This window comes from Eleutherodactylus coqui, chromosome 1 (genome assembly GCF_035609145.1).
Source record: "Eleutherodactylus coqui strain aEleCoq1 chromosome 1, aEleCoq1.hap1, whole genome shotgun sequence".
In the NCBI taxonomy this organism is placed as follows: domain Eukaryota; kingdom Metazoa; phylum Chordata; class Amphibia; order Anura; family Eleutherodactylidae; genus Eleutherodactylus; species Eleutherodactylus coqui.
The window spans coordinates 324371682-324389722 of NC_089837.1; the positions used below are offsets into that span (position 1 = coordinate 324371682).

Consider the following 18041-nt stretch of genomic DNA (forward strand, 5'->3'; position numbering starts at 1 on the left):
CCCCAGAATTACCTGCCCCCTTACAATGGGCCCCCCAGCCGTGACTGCACCCTTACAGTGGACCCCCCAGCCGTGACTGCCCCCTTACAGTGGGCCCCCCCAGCCGTGACTGCCCCCTTACAGTGGGCCCCCCAGCCGTGACTGCCCCCTTCAGTGGGCCTCCCCAGCCGTGACTGCCCCCCACAGCGGCCCCCCAGAATTGCCTGCCCCCTTACAATGTGCCCCCCAGCCGTGACTGCCCCCTTCAGTGGGCCTCCCCAGCCGTGACTGCCCCCCACAGCGGCCCCCCAGAATTGCCTGCCCCCTTACAATGTGCCCCCCAGCCGTGACTGCACCCTTACAGTGGACCCCCCAGCCGTGACTGCACCCTTACAGTGGGCCCCCCCAGCCGTGACTGCCCCCTTACAGTGGGCCCCCCAGCCGTGACTGCCCCCTTCAGTGGGCCTCCCCAGCCGTGACTGCCCCCCACGAGACCCACGTACTTACCTCGTGGATGCTCTGCTTCTCTTGTGCCCGGCGCGCCGCCAACAGCGATGATCTCCGGCACACACTGTGACGTCAGTGTGTTGCAGGATGCCTCCTCCCCCAGACGCGGAACTAACAGGTAGGAGACGTCAGGGGACGGAGGATCCCAGCGCACACATCCCAGTGTGCGCCGAGATTAGCGCTGCTAGTAGCGCTGGTTAGTGAATACCAGCAGGGGAGTCGCGGCCCCTGATGGTATTCATTAACGGGGTGAGCGGCCGCGTGTCAGCGACTATGGCTACGCATGTCATAGGTTCGCCATCATGGCCATAGAGGCTTCCAATACCCTAATTACACTCGTTATACGAACAATAAAATATTTTTTTTCTTTGCAGAAATAAACTGGACCCTTCATGTGATGTTGATACTGCAATCTGTATGGTGCACCACAAAATATTTTGGTGTTATACGTGCATTGGAAAATAAATTATATACCTGCTTATAATGAAGTGAAGACAATGTTTCCTAGGCGCTCGTATGTAGTACATGTGTGTCTGAAGCTCCTACACTTTATATAGGCACGAGGGGCTGCTGATAAGTCTTTGGCTTTACCCAGAAAGAAACGAGATAGGAAGATGAAACTTTACATTTATTCCACATACTCTCCACTGATGTCAACACACTTCTTACATCGGTATTCCAAGTTCTGTAAGCCTTGCAAATAGAAGGATTTCGGTTGTGCCTCAAACCAGTCATCCGTAGCAGCCATGGCATCAGAAATGGTGTGAAATTTGGTCCCCTTGAGGTGTTTCTTCAGGTTTGGAAACAGATGATAGTTGGAGGGAGCTAGATCTGGTGAGTAAGGTGGGTGGGCAACCAGCTGGAAGTCTAGCTCCACCAGTTTTGCCGTGGTCGCTTGTGCAGTGTGAGCGGAGGCGTTGTCTTGTAGGAAAAAGATTCCTTTGGACAGCTTGCCACGCCTTTTGGCCTTCAGAGCTGCATTCAATTGATCTAAAAGTTGAACGTAATACCTTGCATTGATGGTGGAACCATTTTAAAGATAGTCCACTAGCAGAACACCCTCCTTATCCCAGCCACCTTAGTGTCTGATTTTTGCACCCTGAACGTCTTTGGGCGAGGAGAACCACTGTGCCTCAACTCTTTTGACTGCTTCTTGGTTTCAGGGTCATACAAATAAATCCAGGTCTCATCCATAGTGACCAGTCGATCCAGGAAGTTCTTATCAGTTCGGAAACGCTGACAAATGGACCTGGAAGTTTTCACTCGCATGCTTTTCTGATCTGTTGTTAAACATTCAGGGACCCACTTTGCAGATAGCTTCTTCATATTCAAATGTTCATGGATAATGACACAAACACGTTCACCAGAAATCCCCATGATGTCTGCTATTCTTTTAGCTGAAATTGGCCGATTCTCCAGAATGAGGTTGTGCACAGCATCGCCAATCTCCGGGACAACAACCTCTCTCGGTCGTCCAGGACGTTCTTCATCATTGGTGCTGAAGTGGCCCGTTTTAAATTTGGCAACCCAGTTCTTAACTGTAGAATATGAAGGGCATTGATCCCCCAATGTCTGCGACATATCACCATGAATATCCTTCGCGGACTTTCCTAGCAGAAACAAGAATTTTATCACTCCTCTGCTCTCATTTGCTGTGAATATTACCTTAGACTCCGCCATTTTGTTTTCCGGCATGCCTAGATGACTGTTGCCATAAGCCACAAACACAAAATTTTTAAAACATATATTAGACACATAAGGCTTTCATGTGATGTAACATTCGTTACCACAGAAACAAAGACTTATCAGGACCCCCTCGTATAAAGTAAGGCCTTGTATACACAGCACAGCCTTATGCAGGAGGCTAGATGGCAGCACATGGGACTATATATACGATCGTGTAGTGCACTGCACATCACAGATATGCTATCTAGAAGGATTACCTCCATAATATGGTGTCCAATGAAATCGGAGACATACAGAGGTACAACAGTGCCCCATAAAAAGTCTATGGCTGCTGTATTACAGAGGTTGAACAGAAAAAGAATTCAAAGTGTGCAAAAGGCCTCCCTCACACGGACGTTTGCAGAAACGCAGTGTTTTTCAACGCTGCGTTTACAGCAGCGCTGGCACGCGTTCTGCAAGGAAGCTAAAAAAATTTTAAAAAGCAATACTCACCTAGCAGATGCCGTTGGGTCACTGCCACTGCTTTCCATAGCTCTGTGCAGGCTTCCCAAGACTTGTAATCCCTGACAGACCATCTTTTGCTGCTAACGTAGATTGAAGACCACTCCTCCGGCGAGAGATTTCTATGAATGGCTGTAATTGGCCAAGCGCCTCAGCCAATCAGAGCAATCTCTTGCTGGAGGCGGGGTCTTCAATCCCCGTTACCTGAAAGAGATGCCTTGTCGGGATGACAAGTGCAGGGGAAGCCTGCACAGAGCTCCAGAGAGCAGCTGCTGGGACCAGATGGAAGCAGCTAGGTGAGTATTGATTTTTTTTCAGGTAGTGTAGCTAGGGCGTTTAGCGCTGCCAAGAACGTGGTACCAAGTTGTGCCGCATTTTGGCAGCACTGAAACCGCTGCCCATTCATTTCAATGAGCCGAAAACAGCCAAAGATAGAATATGCAACTGTCAGGACAGGGTCCAGGATAATGGAAGTCCCTGAGAAAACCCGCAACCCCTGGTCCTGCCTACTTGCCCCTCTGGGCTAAACCCCAGGGCGACAACTGGGCGGCGGTCCCTACACTAAACTAGGGAAGCGGAACACGGGAACGACAAACAGACACTGCAGACAAACAAACAGTAGAATGGTCAGACTATCCGGGTCGGCAATAGGAGGGTATGCAGTACAAAGGGGTCAGGCAAAAATGAAGTCAAGTCCAGAAAGAAGAAAGTCAGAAAGCCAGGGTCACAACAGGAGTCAAACAATACTCGGGTGCAGCTGGAAGACCAAACTAACACTGGCAACCATTTGCACACACAGACAGGTTTAAATCCTGTCAGAGCTCCCGCCCCAGAGCTGATTGGGGTGGGGAGTCTGACAGCCACTGGGAACACCCAGCCCTGCGGGAGGCGAAGAAGATGAGTGCCGGGTAGCCATGGAGCCGAGGACGCTGCCCCCCCGTGTTACTAGCAACCCGGCGGTGAGAAGGAGCCTGGCGGCCATGGCAGCTGCCTGTGTGACAGGACCAGCGGCGAGGGACGAACCCGCGAGCCGCCGGTCCTGACAGCATCGCTGTCAAAGTGCAGCATTGGAAAAGCTGCGTTTTGATGTTTGTGTGAGCAGCCCCATTGAAATGAATAGGAGCGTTGTACAGAGTTTAGCGCAACGCTGAAAAGGCAGTGCTAAACACTATACTAAAACGGCTGTGTGTTAAGTGCCCACAGGAACCTATATTTTATCCAAATATAATATGAATAAATCAACAGAAGAGCCTTCAAATTACCTCGTAAGGACTGTAGGAAAATCTCAGTGACCCCGAGTGGAAACCCTTTTTTTCTGACTCCGCTATATACACAGTCTGGTATTTTGTTGGAATCGAGGAATGAGTAGTGGGCATCCTGAATCCTTAAAAGAAGAGTAAAAAAAAAAAAGAAACAGTAAGTGAGAGAAGAAAACTGCATATAAACCAGTGATATGTTTAGTTACATAAGGTTTAATAACTTTTAACATCTTCGATGTACGTAGGTTAAATTTACCATTTAGAGTCACTTTTAAGGCTATATTAGTCACTGATTTAATGGGGCACTACCATTACAACAAGTTATCCCTCTACCAATTATCTGCTGATACCCCCACCAATCTGGAAAATTATGGTTCCAAGCATCCCTGAACAAATGGACTGGAATTAATGCTGCTCCATTCATTTCAATGGAACCAAACAGAAATAGCTGGGTGCTTGAACATGGCTATCTCCAGCAGTCCCACTGAAATGAATGAAGTGGTAGTAAGCATGTACTTTCACGGCTCCATTCATGCAGGAACACTAGACATCAATTTATGGGATCAGTGGGGGACCCAGCAATTGGACTCCCATGATCAGTAAGTTATTCCCTATCCTGTGAATAAGGTGTAAATTTATTTACATTTTTTTTTAAAGAAAAGTTCTTTAAGTAACAATTTTCTAATAAAGTTATTAGAAGTTTAACCCTTAGCGGATCTGTCAGCATACCATTTTGCCCTGTTTAAAGCCCAATTTACACGAGACGATTATTATCACTCAAAATTCGCTCAAACTATGTCTTTTGAGCGATAATCGTTGCGTATAAATGCTACCATCGATTGCTATTCGGAGGAACGATGATTTTATGTTGAGTTTAAAATCTATAGTTCGGCCGCAAACCTGATAGCAGGGAGCACTGATAACATTGTATTCAGCTGCAGTCCCGCGGGAGAACAAAGGGGCTGTGTATGCAGATAACAGACCACCCGCTGTTATCTGCATACAGCGATGAGTAGTTCATTTACATGCATATAAAGTTAAAAAGCTACTAATGGGCATTAGTGTCCATTAGCAGCTTATGCAAAATGATCGCTCAAACGGTCAATCATCCTATCTTTTGAATGAACTTTGTGCTCATACGTCATCTTTGTGTGTAAATGGGGCTTAAGTGCAGTAAGATAAGAAAGGCATTAAAACATGTCCTATGCAGTTATTTTAATGTAGTGATACCTTTATCATGTCTCCTTACTAATTACTTATGCAGAGAAAATAACTAGAAAGCAAAGTAATAGAAAGGTCACATGACAATTCTCTTATCTTTGTGGAGGGGTAGTTATCTGAAGAAGTTGTACCTCAGCATTCTTATAACAAATTATATATTGATTTGACTCATGACCCTCTTGCCTAAGGACAGAAAGGTCTAACTTTACTTCCTCGGTACACCGTCATCTAAGCATTTCATGGTACAACTTTGCCCTCTAGTGACAACTTGAAGGAGGTATTCGAATTGACTTTAGTGTCCCAGTGACTCTGGAGAGGGAAATCAGATTAGTCCTTTTGGTTATTTAGCCTTTGGTTCTTAACATCACTATATGTGAGAGAAATATTTGCTAAGATGAAGATGGACTAAAGTATGAAATTCCTTCCAAGTATGGCATGTAAAGCCTCAATTTTATTCATAAGTTTGCTTTCACACAGGTGAGATGCACAAATCGCGCCCGAATATGAACCCCATCCTTTTTTCCCCACATTGCGTCACAGTGCAGGAAAAAAATTGCAGCATGTCCTATATTAGGGCGTTCCCACGGAACGCCTGGCACGTTGTCTTCAATGGGACTGGGAAAGTATTGCAAGGTGTGCGAGGTGCAGGCGAGAGCGATGCAAAGTTTTCCATTGAGAACAATCCCTGAAGTGATGCAAGGCATTTTTGACACAAATCGCCTCACATCTGCATGGAAATCGCACATTGGTGTGCGCAATATGGGGCCGAATTTCACACTCGCCATGTGAAATTAGCCTCAGGTCACTTTCATACGGTCAAGTAAATTGTGCATGATTTGATCAAGATGCACAAATCCTGCATGAATAGGCCCCCATTCTTTTGGATAGGGTCATACACGCGAGCTTTTTTATTCCCGCATCGCGGTGCTGGAAAAAAATGTGGCATGTCCTATCTTTAGGTATTGCCTCACATCGCTTCGCCCATTGTTTTCAATGAGGCCGGCAAAAGCATCACACCACGTGCGAGGTGTACGCGAGTGCGATGCGAGGTTTCCCACTGAAAACAATGGGAAACACTTGCCTGTCCGTCAGAAGTGCTGAAGGATCGATTCTTCCCTGAAGTGACGCGAGACATTTTTGACACAAACGCCTCGTATTGGGGAGTGCGATATCGGGCAGAGTTTCACGGGCTCACACATGTGAAATTAGCATAAAAATGCAAAAAAACCTTTCTGTGTGACCAACCTCCAAGGTTGCATTTTTTCCCCCCCACAGCGTTTAATATCACAGTAAAATATATTACATAGGGAACCTGTCACCAGTGTCATGATGTCCAAGTCCGCCAGCTTCTCCGCAACCATATCACCTATACCCACAAGTCTCTATATATAGAGACCGATGTCAGTCTAGGCGGTGTGAGCAGGAGAGGCCTGTCCCTATGGCTCCAAGCCCTGTTTTGAGTGGATTTTTAAATTAGGTTTTTCTAAAATGTCACAGGTTTCAGAATAAAAACATAAAGACCTGGGATATAAGTCTCAGCACAGAGCTCACGCTGCCCGTTGTTCGGAGAGAGCATGAACCTGGTGACAGCCTGCCTTTAATTGGCATCTTTATGCAGGTCAAATAATTATTGGATTCAATTAACACACTGTAATTATCCCAACATTTGGTCAGGAATTAATAAAGATTAGAGATGAGCGAGTATACTCGCTAAGGCACATAACTCAAGCGAGTAGTGCCTTAGCCTGGTATCTCCCCGCTCGTCTCTAAAGATTCGGGGGCCGGCGGGGAGCGGTGGGGGAGAGCGGGGAGGAACGGAGGGGAGATCTCTCTCTCCCTCTCTCCCCCCCCCGCAGCTCACCTGTCACCGGCCCCGAATCTTTAGAGACAAGCGGGGAGATACTCGGCTAAGGCACTACTCGCTCGAGTAATGTGCCTTAGTGAGTATACTCGCTCATCTATAATAAAGATCACTACATGAAGAAGCAGGTTATCTCCTTGCATGGAAGTACACAACGTTGATAGATTTGTCATGTCTATGATAAGTACTATTACTGTGTCGTGTTCTGGATACATGTAACATGTCATCAGTCTGCACTTGTATGACAGACAGTGACAATGGTTACCCAGCTTCTTTTTTCAAATGTCAGGAGTTGCACCATTCTTCATGCAGTATTCTTGGAGTCTCAACATTTAGGCCGGCTGCACACGACCAGGTCAGATTCCAGATGCAGGATCCCACACCGGAATCCGACCCTGTGCCCAGCCGGTGACCCCGCATACTTGTCATTTCTTGTCTTCTTCTGTACTGCGGATGGTCTGGACGGCTTGCCGTCGGACTTGTGCAGTACAGATTTGCCAGCACCGTCGCTATGCGATGATGCGGGTCCCGCGGCCTTTATGCAATGTTAACTGCTGAAGGGCCGCAGGTCAGACGGCTTCCATTAAATTCAATGGAAGCTGTCTATGCGGACACTGCACCAAAATAGAGAACGCTGCAATTTTTCCTTCGCAAGTGGAAAATTGCAATCGATTTCTGCTCATGTGCAGGAAAAAACGCTTTTCCATAACATGCTATAGAAGGTATTTTCTGCGGAATGTGAGGGCTGACAGCCACCCCAGATTCCGCAATGTAAATCCGCCCGTGTGCAGTGTTCACCAAGTTCAATAAACCCCCTAAGGCTGTATGCGTAAAACCCTGCGCAAGGTTTTAGGTTTTACCGCTGTGAAGCCGGCGATGAGCCGGCCTATTGACATGTATGAAAGCTATATGGTACTGCACATGACAGCATATCACACGCACGCTGTCATGCGCAGTCTACATGTTTTTTTGTTTTTCTTCAACTTTCCGCACTGTCGCTTCACAACGGCATGCACGTACGCCGCCCATAAGCAATGCAGTTACATATCAGCGGCATTGATTATATGCCCATAGAGAACAATGGGTTGTCTCGCGCATAGTATGCTGCAAAATAGAACAAGCTGCGGTTTTTTTTGCAATCGTGTATTACACGATGCTTACATGATTGCCAGCAAATTACGGCGTTTCGCACACATAATACGTTGTAATCTTATATTATATTCATGTGACGCCGGCCCAAGGCTAATGCATTAAAAAGAAAAAAACTGCCTCTAGCTTGGATACAAGATGTGATACGAGCAGGCATGGAGGCTCTAGTACCCTGTTGTACCACCTCTAGCTTGGATACAAGATGTGATACGGGTGGGCATGGGGGCTCTAGTCCCTGTTGTACCACCTCTAGCTTGGATACAAGATGTGATACGGGTGGGCATGGGGGCTCTAGTTCCTGTTGTACCACCTCTAGCTTGGATACAAGATGTGATACGGGTGGGCATGGGGGCTCTAGTCCCTGTTGTACCACCTCTAGCTTGGATACAAGATGTGATACGGGCGGGCATGGAGGCTCTAGCACTCTGTTGTACCACCTCTAGCTTGGATACAAGATGTGATACGAGCAGGCATGGAGGCTCTAGTACCCTGTTGGACCACTTCTAGCTTGGATACAAGATGTGATACGAGCAGGCATTGAGGCTCTAGTACCCTGTTGTACTGCCTCTAGCTTGGATGTAAGATGCTATACGGAAGGGTATAGAGCTATATAGGTTCCATAAGGTATCCTGCTGCATATCGCTCCACATTTGCTGTAACTGAGCCTCTAAATCATGCAAACTTGTAGGCTGTCGAAGTTGGGATCCCAGATGGTCCCATACATGTTCTATTGGTGATAAATTTGGCAACCAGGCAGGCATGGTAGAGTGACAATGTAGTGCAGGTATTCCTATGACCCCCTTGCTGTGTGCGGCCGAGCATTATCCTGCTGGAAAATACCTCTTGGAAGCTGCCATGAGAGGAACACATGTGGCTGCAGGATGTCCTGAACATATCACTGAGCGATCATTGTCCCTCATAGCAGTACTAGGGGTGACTGACTGTGATATGCTATGGCCCCCCCAGACCATCACACCAGCAGGGGGCAGTGTGCCGTTCACAGCAAAGGCAGGATTTACGCGCTAACCCCTAGGTCTCCAAACACAAATACATCTGTTGGCAGTGGCCAAACTAAACCTGGATTTATCACTGATGAAAAACAGGTTCCACTTTATAGCAGTCCAGTTTCACGCCACCACTGCAAACTGAGATGACAGTGGGTGTAAATAGCCGTACATGTAATGGGCGAAGCGAGACAAAATTTCCTTCAGCCAAGTGCCTGGAAATGGTTTTGACAGACACGGGCCTGTAACGATGGTGCCACCTGTCTCTGGAGGGCGGACAATGAAACTGTTGGAGCTGCTCATGCTTGTCGGATGATCCTCTCTACTGGTGGTTTGTCGAGGGCGTCCTGAGCCCAGTCACCTTCTGTGCATGCCCTCATTCCTCCACTGGTCCCAACACTTCCTAACAGTCTGGTCTAAACGGCCCAGGTGGCAGGCGATTCATCGATACGACTAACCAGTTTCTCGAATTCCAATAAAGGCCATCATATTAACACAAGTTCTCTCAAAGTACGGCGACCATTAACCTCTTAGTGACAAATCCAAATTTTGGAAATCTGACATGTGTACTTTAACATAGAATAGCTCCGTAAAGGTTTTGCATATCCAAGAGATTCTGACATTGTTTTTTCGCCACATGTTGTTCTTCATTTAGGTGGTGAAAATAGTCCAATATAATTTGTGTATATTTATTAAAAGTGCCAATATTGGGAAAATGTTGAAAAAATATCGTTTTTTCACATTTTCAAGTGTAATATATCAAATATGTGCAAACATACTGTACAAACTTTTGCCAAGATATATATTTCCATCTATTTACTTTATTCTGAATGCACATTTGAAAAACTTTTATGTTTTTTTAACCATTTAGGAGACGTACAAATTTAACATTACTTTTCAGCATTTTGAGGAACACTTTATTTTCCTGCACCAAGCCAAGATAGCAAAGGCTCATAGGTGTCAGAATAAGAGATACCCCCACAAATGACCCCATTTTAAAAACTACACCCCTTAATGTATCCACTGAGGGGTGTCATGAGTATTTTGACCCCACAGTTTTTTTTCAGGAATTAATTCAATTTAGAGGAGAAAAATTAAAATTTTATATTTTTGCAAATATGTCATTTTAAAGACATTTTTTTCTATAGCTTACATGAAAATGAGGATTTACACCCCAAAATGGATCCCCCTGTTTGTCCTGTGTTCAAACATATACCCAATGTGGCCCTAATCTTATATCTGAGTGCACAATGGGGCCCAAAATGAAAGGAATAGTCAGTGTCTTTCAGAACAGAAATTTTGCTTGAAGGCGTTTTAGGCCCTATAGCACACATGTAGAGTTCTTGAGCGCCCAAAACCATAGAAAACTACCACAAATGACCCCATTTTGAAAACTAGACCCCTTAACAAATTTATCTAGGGGAGTACTGCCCATTTTGACCCCACGGTTTTTGAATGAATTCAAGCAAAGAAAAAGGAAAAAATTGTGATTTTCGTTTTTTTGGCAATTCTGTCATTTTAAAAACAGCTTTTTTTTGTACAGCACACATATAAATGAAGACTTGCACTCCAAAACGGATACCCCTGTTTGTGCTGTTTTCAGAAATATACCCATTGTGGCCCTAATCTTATGTCCGCATGCACAACGGGTCCCAAAATGAAAGGAGTAATCGGTGGTTTTCAGAACATAGATTTTGCTTAAAGACCTTTTAGGCCCCATAGCACACTTGTACAGTTCTTGAGCGGCCAAAACAATAGAGAACCGCCACAAATGACCCCATTTTGAAAACTAGACCCCTTAACGAATTTATCTGGGGGTGTACTGCGTATTTTGATGCCACAGTTTTTGAACGAATTCAAGCAAAGCAAAAGGAAAAAATTGCGATTTTCATTTTTTTGGTAATTCTTTCACTTTAAAAACAGCTTTTTTTGTACAGCACACATGTGAATGAAGACTTGCACCCCAAAATGAATACCCCTGTTTGTGCAGTTTTCAGAAATATACCCATTGTGGTCCTAATCTTCTGTCTGGATGCACAACAGGGCCCAAAATGAAAGGAGCAGTCGGTGGCTTTTAGAACATAAATTTTGCTTGAAGGCCTTTTATGCCCCATAGCACACTTGTAGAGTTCTTGAGCGCCAAAAACAATAGAGAACCCCCACAAATGACCTCATTTTGAAAACTAGACCCCTTAACGCGTTCATCTAGGGATGTACTGTGTATTTTAACCGTACAATTTTTGAATAGATCTAAGCAACGCAGTAGGAAAAAAAATACGATTTTCATTTTTTGGGCAATTGCGTCAATTTAAAAACAGTTTTTTTTGTACAGCACACATATAAATGAAGACTTTCACCCCAAAATGGATACCCCTGTTTGTCCCGAGTTCAGAATCATACCCATTGTGGCCCTAATCTACTTACAGGACACATGGCTAGGCCTATAATGAAAGGAACAAACGTTGGATTTCAGGGTACAACTGAATAAATTCCAGGCACCATTGCCTACTTATAGAGCCATTGAGTGGCTAAAACGATAAGGAACCCCCTTAAATGACCCCATTTTAAAAACTAGACCCCTTAACGAATTCATCTAGGGGTGTACTGCATATTTTGACCCCACAGTATTTGAATGAATCTAATCAAAGCAGAAGGAAAAAATACGATTTTCAATTTTTTTGAGAATTTTTTCAATTTAAAAACAGGTTTATTTTGTACAGCACACATAGGAATGAAGACGTTCACCCCAAAATGGATACCCCTGTTTGTCCCGAGTTCAGAAACATACCCATTGTGGCCCTAATCTACTTACAGGGCCTATGACAAGGCCTATAATGGAGGGAACACCCGTTGGATTGCAGGGCACAACTGAATAAATTCCAGGCCCCATTGCTCACTTGTACAGAATAAAATTTGACTCCCTAAAAATATCCCCCCCCCCCTCCCTCCGCGCCCTTTTCGGCTTTTCCCAAATCTTAGATAAAGGAATAATGTGAACTGTGTGGTATTTCCGAAGACAGGGGTAATTACGGAGGATGGTTGGAATGGGCACATGGGGCAATAAAACCGGTATCCCCCCTCCTCTCATGCTTTTTGGGGGTCATTTCTTGACCTCAGTGGCGAGTATGGGGTGTAAAAAGTAGCCTTTCGTGAGTCTTCGTAAGCTTGCGGAGGTGCGGCGGTCTCACACAGAAGGCGCTCAACAAGCTGCTCCTGGAACTGCAGGAAGGTGAGCGTTCCCGGGGCTTCTTGCAAAATCAATCATCGAGCGCACATGCGCAGAAGGGGACTCAGGTCCCGGAAGACCAGGACACCGCTGAGGACCGGGGGTGAGTATTTTCACCTCCCCTCATGGATCCGATCCATGAGGGAAGGTGAAATTAACGTTATTTTTAGGTTTTTTTTAAACTTTTTCGCGGTCCCCGGGGACATCTCCTGGTTCCCGGCTACCTTCAGGAGCCAGGAACCAGGAGATTTTAAACTCCCCAGGGTTCCCAGTCTTCTGCGCATGCGCGTGATGTCATTCGTCTGGCGCGTATGCGCAGAAGAGCCGCGCCGGGTCCCGGAGGACCCTTTCACCGCAGCAGACATCGGGGAAGTCGGGTGAGTACTTTCAGGGCAGCTGAATCTTTAACTTTTTAAACTTTTTTTAAAACTTTATTGCGATCGGCACTATCAATTGGATAGCGCCGATCTCAATGCCGGGGGGGGGGGGGGGACTGCCCGCAGCCCAGGATGACAGCTCCATGCTGTCGGCTACTTGCGGGCACCGACAGCATGGAGCTGTCACGTCCATAGCCCACGGGGCTTTATTCTCTGTAGGACGCATGTTTTTACGTCCTCAGAGAATAAAGCCCACTTGGGTAGGACGTAAAAAGGCAATGGGCTGGTCGTTAAGGGGTTAAATAATGATGCCATCACTTACACAGGTACGGCAGAAATACCTGGAGCCTACAGATCTTATCAACCTCTGTTCTCAGCACAAGCTGGCGCTCCAGAGTCATGGAAGTGTGTGCCTCCATGACAGATGGATAACAGCTGATCCTGTGAGCTCCTACCAATAAACTGTCCTACAATCAGCTGGATTTAGTCGACTTGTAATTTCACAAATAAAATGTGAACATCTGGGCAGCCATGTAGACAGTATTCCCAGATTCTAGTGGAATCTAGTTTATCTTGTGTAGAAACAGTTATTCAACCACAACATGTAAATACACTTGACAGCTATGTGTGCGGAGCCTGTAAAACGGCACACAGAGCATGAAAGCCAGCAAGGAGCTGGCGGTGGGGCGAACGAGTGTGTGGGATTGCTAGCCTCATACAAGGCAACTCTAAAGGCTCCTTCATATGAACATATTTGCACACGCCATCCGCGGGTAATAGAAGCCATTTGACTTCTCATAGTGATCCGGCCCCTTGTTCCTGCGGGGTCCCTGGAGAAGTCATCATGCACAGCAAATGTTATTTTTTTCAGAACAGAATGTGCTCCACAGACTCCTGACAAGAGTTGTGCTTGCTGTGAGCGCACTGACTTTGTTGGAGGACACCGCAGACACGAGGCTCCCTGGACTCCACATCACCTAAAGGCCGGCTGCGCACGACGAGGTTGGATTCCGACCCTGTACCCAACCGGCGTCCATGGCGGAAGCAGCACCAGCCCCTTTGAAAACATAGGGAGTACATCGCGCTCCCCTGACACAGCTGTGATAGCTATGGCAGGAGATTCCTTCATCCCCGCGGGGTCCGCAGGGATGAAGGAATGCCCTGTCACAGGTGTCACAGCTGTGGCAGAGGTCCGCGATGCTATGTAATGGAATGAAAGCCACCACTGTGGTGATGATTTTCGGAGAAGGGCTTGAAATATAAGCCCTATCCTAAAAAATCATGTCTAGCTGTAAAAAAAAAAAAAAAAAAATTAACTTACCTAGAAGAGCTATCCAGCAATTTCATTATCATGCGTTTTCACTCACTCTTGCATCGCAGGGAAGTCATATCGCCAGTAGGTGTGAGCCCTAACTTGGGGCTTACTGTTGGTGTCAGGTTCCCTTTAAGTGTATGTTTAACCCCTTCCTGCCACAGGACAAATGTTTACGTCAAATAGACGTAAACTCACATCCTATGCATGATGTGGGCTCAGAAGCGGAGCCCGCACCATCTACAGCAGGAGTCGGCTGTGATCAATAGCTGGCCTTCCGCAGCAACAGCGAAAAATGATGAGAACAGCAATCCCCACTATTAACCCCTTATATGATGCAATCATGTTGACTGCGGCATACAAAAGGTTCACAGAGGGAGGCGTGCTCCCTCTGCGCCGTCATTGGGTTGCCATGGTCTATGATCGTTATGAATAGTAATATATTGCAGTAAAGAAGAAAAATCCTTTTTGCACACTTTTCCTTTGTTTAAAAAGACTAGTAATTATTATTAGGAAATTATAGTACCTGTGTTTCTGGTAGTGCAATGCACCACTGACAAATATAATATATTGGAGTTGTAAACACACAGCTGCTGTTTTAGGACCTGCTGGTTTAGAACCTGTGATAACGTCACCGTCATTGCACCTCTAAGGTGTTTGATAGATAATGGATAGCTCTGCTACATGCACATCAACACACATGGCTGTGCAACATGCATGTCACACACAGGGCTCTGTTACATGCATATCACACACACACGGCTCTGCTACATGCCTTTCACACACACATATAGCTATGCCACATGCACGTCACACATACACATTGCTATGGTACGTGAATGTAAAACACACACAGCCCTGGTACATGCATGTCACACACACACAGCTCTGCTACATGCATGTCTCACACACACAAAGCTCTGCTACATGCATGTCACACACACACAAAGCTCTGCTACATGCATGTCACACACACAGCTCTGTTACATGCATGTCAGACAAACACATCTCTGCCACATGCATGTCACACACACAGCTCTGTTACGTGCATGTAAAACACACACAGCTCTGCTACGTGCATGTAAAACACACACAGCTCTGCTACGTGCATGTAAAACACACACAGCTCTGCTACGTGCATGTAAAACACACACAGCTCTGCTACGTGCATGTAAAACACACACAGCTCTGCTACGTGCATGTAAAACACACACAGCTCTGCTACGTGCATGTAAAACACACACAGCTCTGCTACGTGCATGTAAAACACACACAGCTCTGCTACGTGCATGTAAAACACACACAGCTCTGCTACGTGCATGTCAGAAAAACACAGCCCTGCTACAAACACGTCACACACACACACCTCTGCTACATACACGTCAAACACACAAACATTCTACATGGATGTAAAACAAACACAGCTATGCTACGTGCATGTAAAACACACACACAGCCCTGCTACGTGCATGTAAAACACACACAGCTCTGCTATGTGCATGTTAACACACACAGCTCTGCTACGTGCATGTCACACAAACACAGCCCTGCTACAAGCATGTCGTACACACACCTCTGCTACATGCATGTCAAACACACAAACATTCTACATGCATGTAAAACAAACACAGCTATGCTACGTGCATGTAAAACACACACACAGCCCTGCTACGTGCACGTCACACACACATCTCTACTACAAGGACGTCACACACACACAGCTCTGCTACATGCACGTCACACACACAGCTCTGCTACATGCATGTCACACACACAGCTATGCTACGTATATCTAAAACACACACAAATCTCTGCTACAAGCACGTCACACACACAGCCCTGCTACGTGCACGTCACACAAAGCCCTGCTACGTGCACATCACACACACAGCCCTGCTACGTGCACGTCACACACACAGCCCTCCTACGTGCACGTCACACACACAGCCTTCCTACGTACACGTCACACACACAGCCCTGCTACGTGCACGTCACACACACAGCCCTGCTACGTGCACGTCACACACACAGCCCTGCTACGTGCACGTCACACACACAGCCCTGCTACGTGCACGTCACACACACAGCCCTGCTACAAGCATGTTGTACACACACCTCTGCTACATGCACGTCAAACACACAAACATTCTACATGCATGTAAAACAAACACAGCTATGCTACGTGCATGTAAAACACACACAGCCCTGCTACGTGCACGTCACACACACATCTCTACTACAAGGACGTCACACACACACAGCTCTGCTACATGCACGTCACACACACAGCCCTGCTACGTGCACGTCACACACACAGCCCTGCTACGTGCACGTCACACACACAGCCCTGCTACGTGCACGTCACACACACAGCCCTGCTATGTGCACGTCACACACACAGCCCTGCTACGTGCACGTCACACACACAGCTCTGCTACGTGCATCTAAAACATACACAGTTATGCTACGTGCATGTAAAACACACACACAGCCCTGTTACATGTACGTCACACACACATCTCTGCTACATGCACGTCATAATAATAAAGTGAAGGACCTGTGATAATGTCCAGGTAAGTGATCACATGACGGTGACATCACCACATGTAACTCACACAGTCACTCACGGAAAGGTGGTCGTTGGTATTTTGATTTTAAAATGTAAAAGCTCACTTTGGTACCGTCGCAAGTGTAACGACCCCTACAATACCTTAACCCCTTCCCGCTCCAGGACGTACATTTACGTCCTGGAGTGTTAGCGTATGCATGCAGAGAGGTTTGTGGCTATTAACCCTTTAAATGCCGCTGTCAGTTCTGACAGCGGCATTTAAACCCCCCAAACGCTGTTTGGGGGTCCCGTACACCCCATCCCCCGCGGTAACATAGTAACATAGTTTGTAAGGCTGAATGAAGACAATGTCCATCTAGTCCAGCCTGTCTAGCCTCCTGTTTTGTTGATCCAGAGGAAGGCAAAAAAACCCCAAGAGCAGAAGCCAATTAGCCCTTTTGGAGAAAAAATTCATTCCCGACTCCCTAATGGCAATCAGACTGTTCCCTGGATCAACCCCTAATAGTTCCTACCTGCCTATATACCCGGATTAACAATTAACCTAAGATTTATAGCCTATAATATCCTTCCTTTCCAGAAAGACATCAAGTCCCCTTTTAAACTCCTCTAAGGATTTTGCCATCACTACGTCCTCAGGCAGAGAGTTCCACAGTCTAACTGCTCTAACAGTAAAGAACCCCTTTCTGTGTTGGTGATGAAACCTACTTTCCTCTAAACGTAGCGGATGTCCTCTTGTTACCGCTGCAGTCCTGGGTATAAACAGATCCTGGGAGAGATCCTTGTATTGTCCCCTCATGTACTTATACATAGTTATTTGGTCGCCTCTTAACCTTCTTTTTTCTAGAGTAAATAATCCCAATTTGGATAGCCTCTCTGGGTATTCCAGTCCCGTCATTCCATGTATTACTTTAGTTGCCCTTCTCTGAACCCCCTCCAACACCGTAACATCTTTCCTGAGCACCGGTGTCCAGAATTGTACGCAGTATTCCATGTGAGGCCTGACAAGTGCCTTATATAGTGGAAGGATAATGTTCTCATCCTTCGCCCCTATACCTCTTTTAATGCATCCCAAAACTTTATTTGCCTTTGCAGCAGCTGACTGGCATTGGTTACTCCAGTTTAGTCTGCAATCCACTAGTACCCCCAGGTCTTTTTCCATTTCACTTTTCCCTAGCGGTACCCCATTAAGTGAATATTGGTAACATCCATTCTTGCTGCCCATGTGCATAACCTTACATTTATCAACATTGAACTTCATTTGCCATTTTCCTGCCCAAGCCCCCAGCTTATCTAGGTCCGTTTGTAGCCGCACATTGTCCTCTGTTGCATTAATTATATTGTATAATTTTGTATCATCTGCAAATATTGATATTTTGCTTTGCAGTCCCTC

At 46.1% G+C, this 18041-nt stretch overlaps 1 protein-coding gene across 2 annotated transcripts in view; it reads right to left on the minus strand.

Moving 5' to 3' along the window:
* Positions 1 to 18041, minus strand: part of STPG1 (sperm tail PG-rich repeat containing 1) — a 98425-nt gene that overhangs the window by 76608 nt on the left and 3776 nt on the right. For both annotated transcript variants that reach the window (XM_066575091.1, XM_066575092.1), the window contains exon 2: positions 3936 to 4057. In XM_066575091.1, the coding sequence (XP_066431188.1) occupies positions 3936 to 4049 (114 nt within the window). In that variant the 5' untranslated portion in view covers positions 4050 to 4057. The remainder of the gene's footprint in view (positions 1 to 3935; positions 4058 to 18041) is intronic.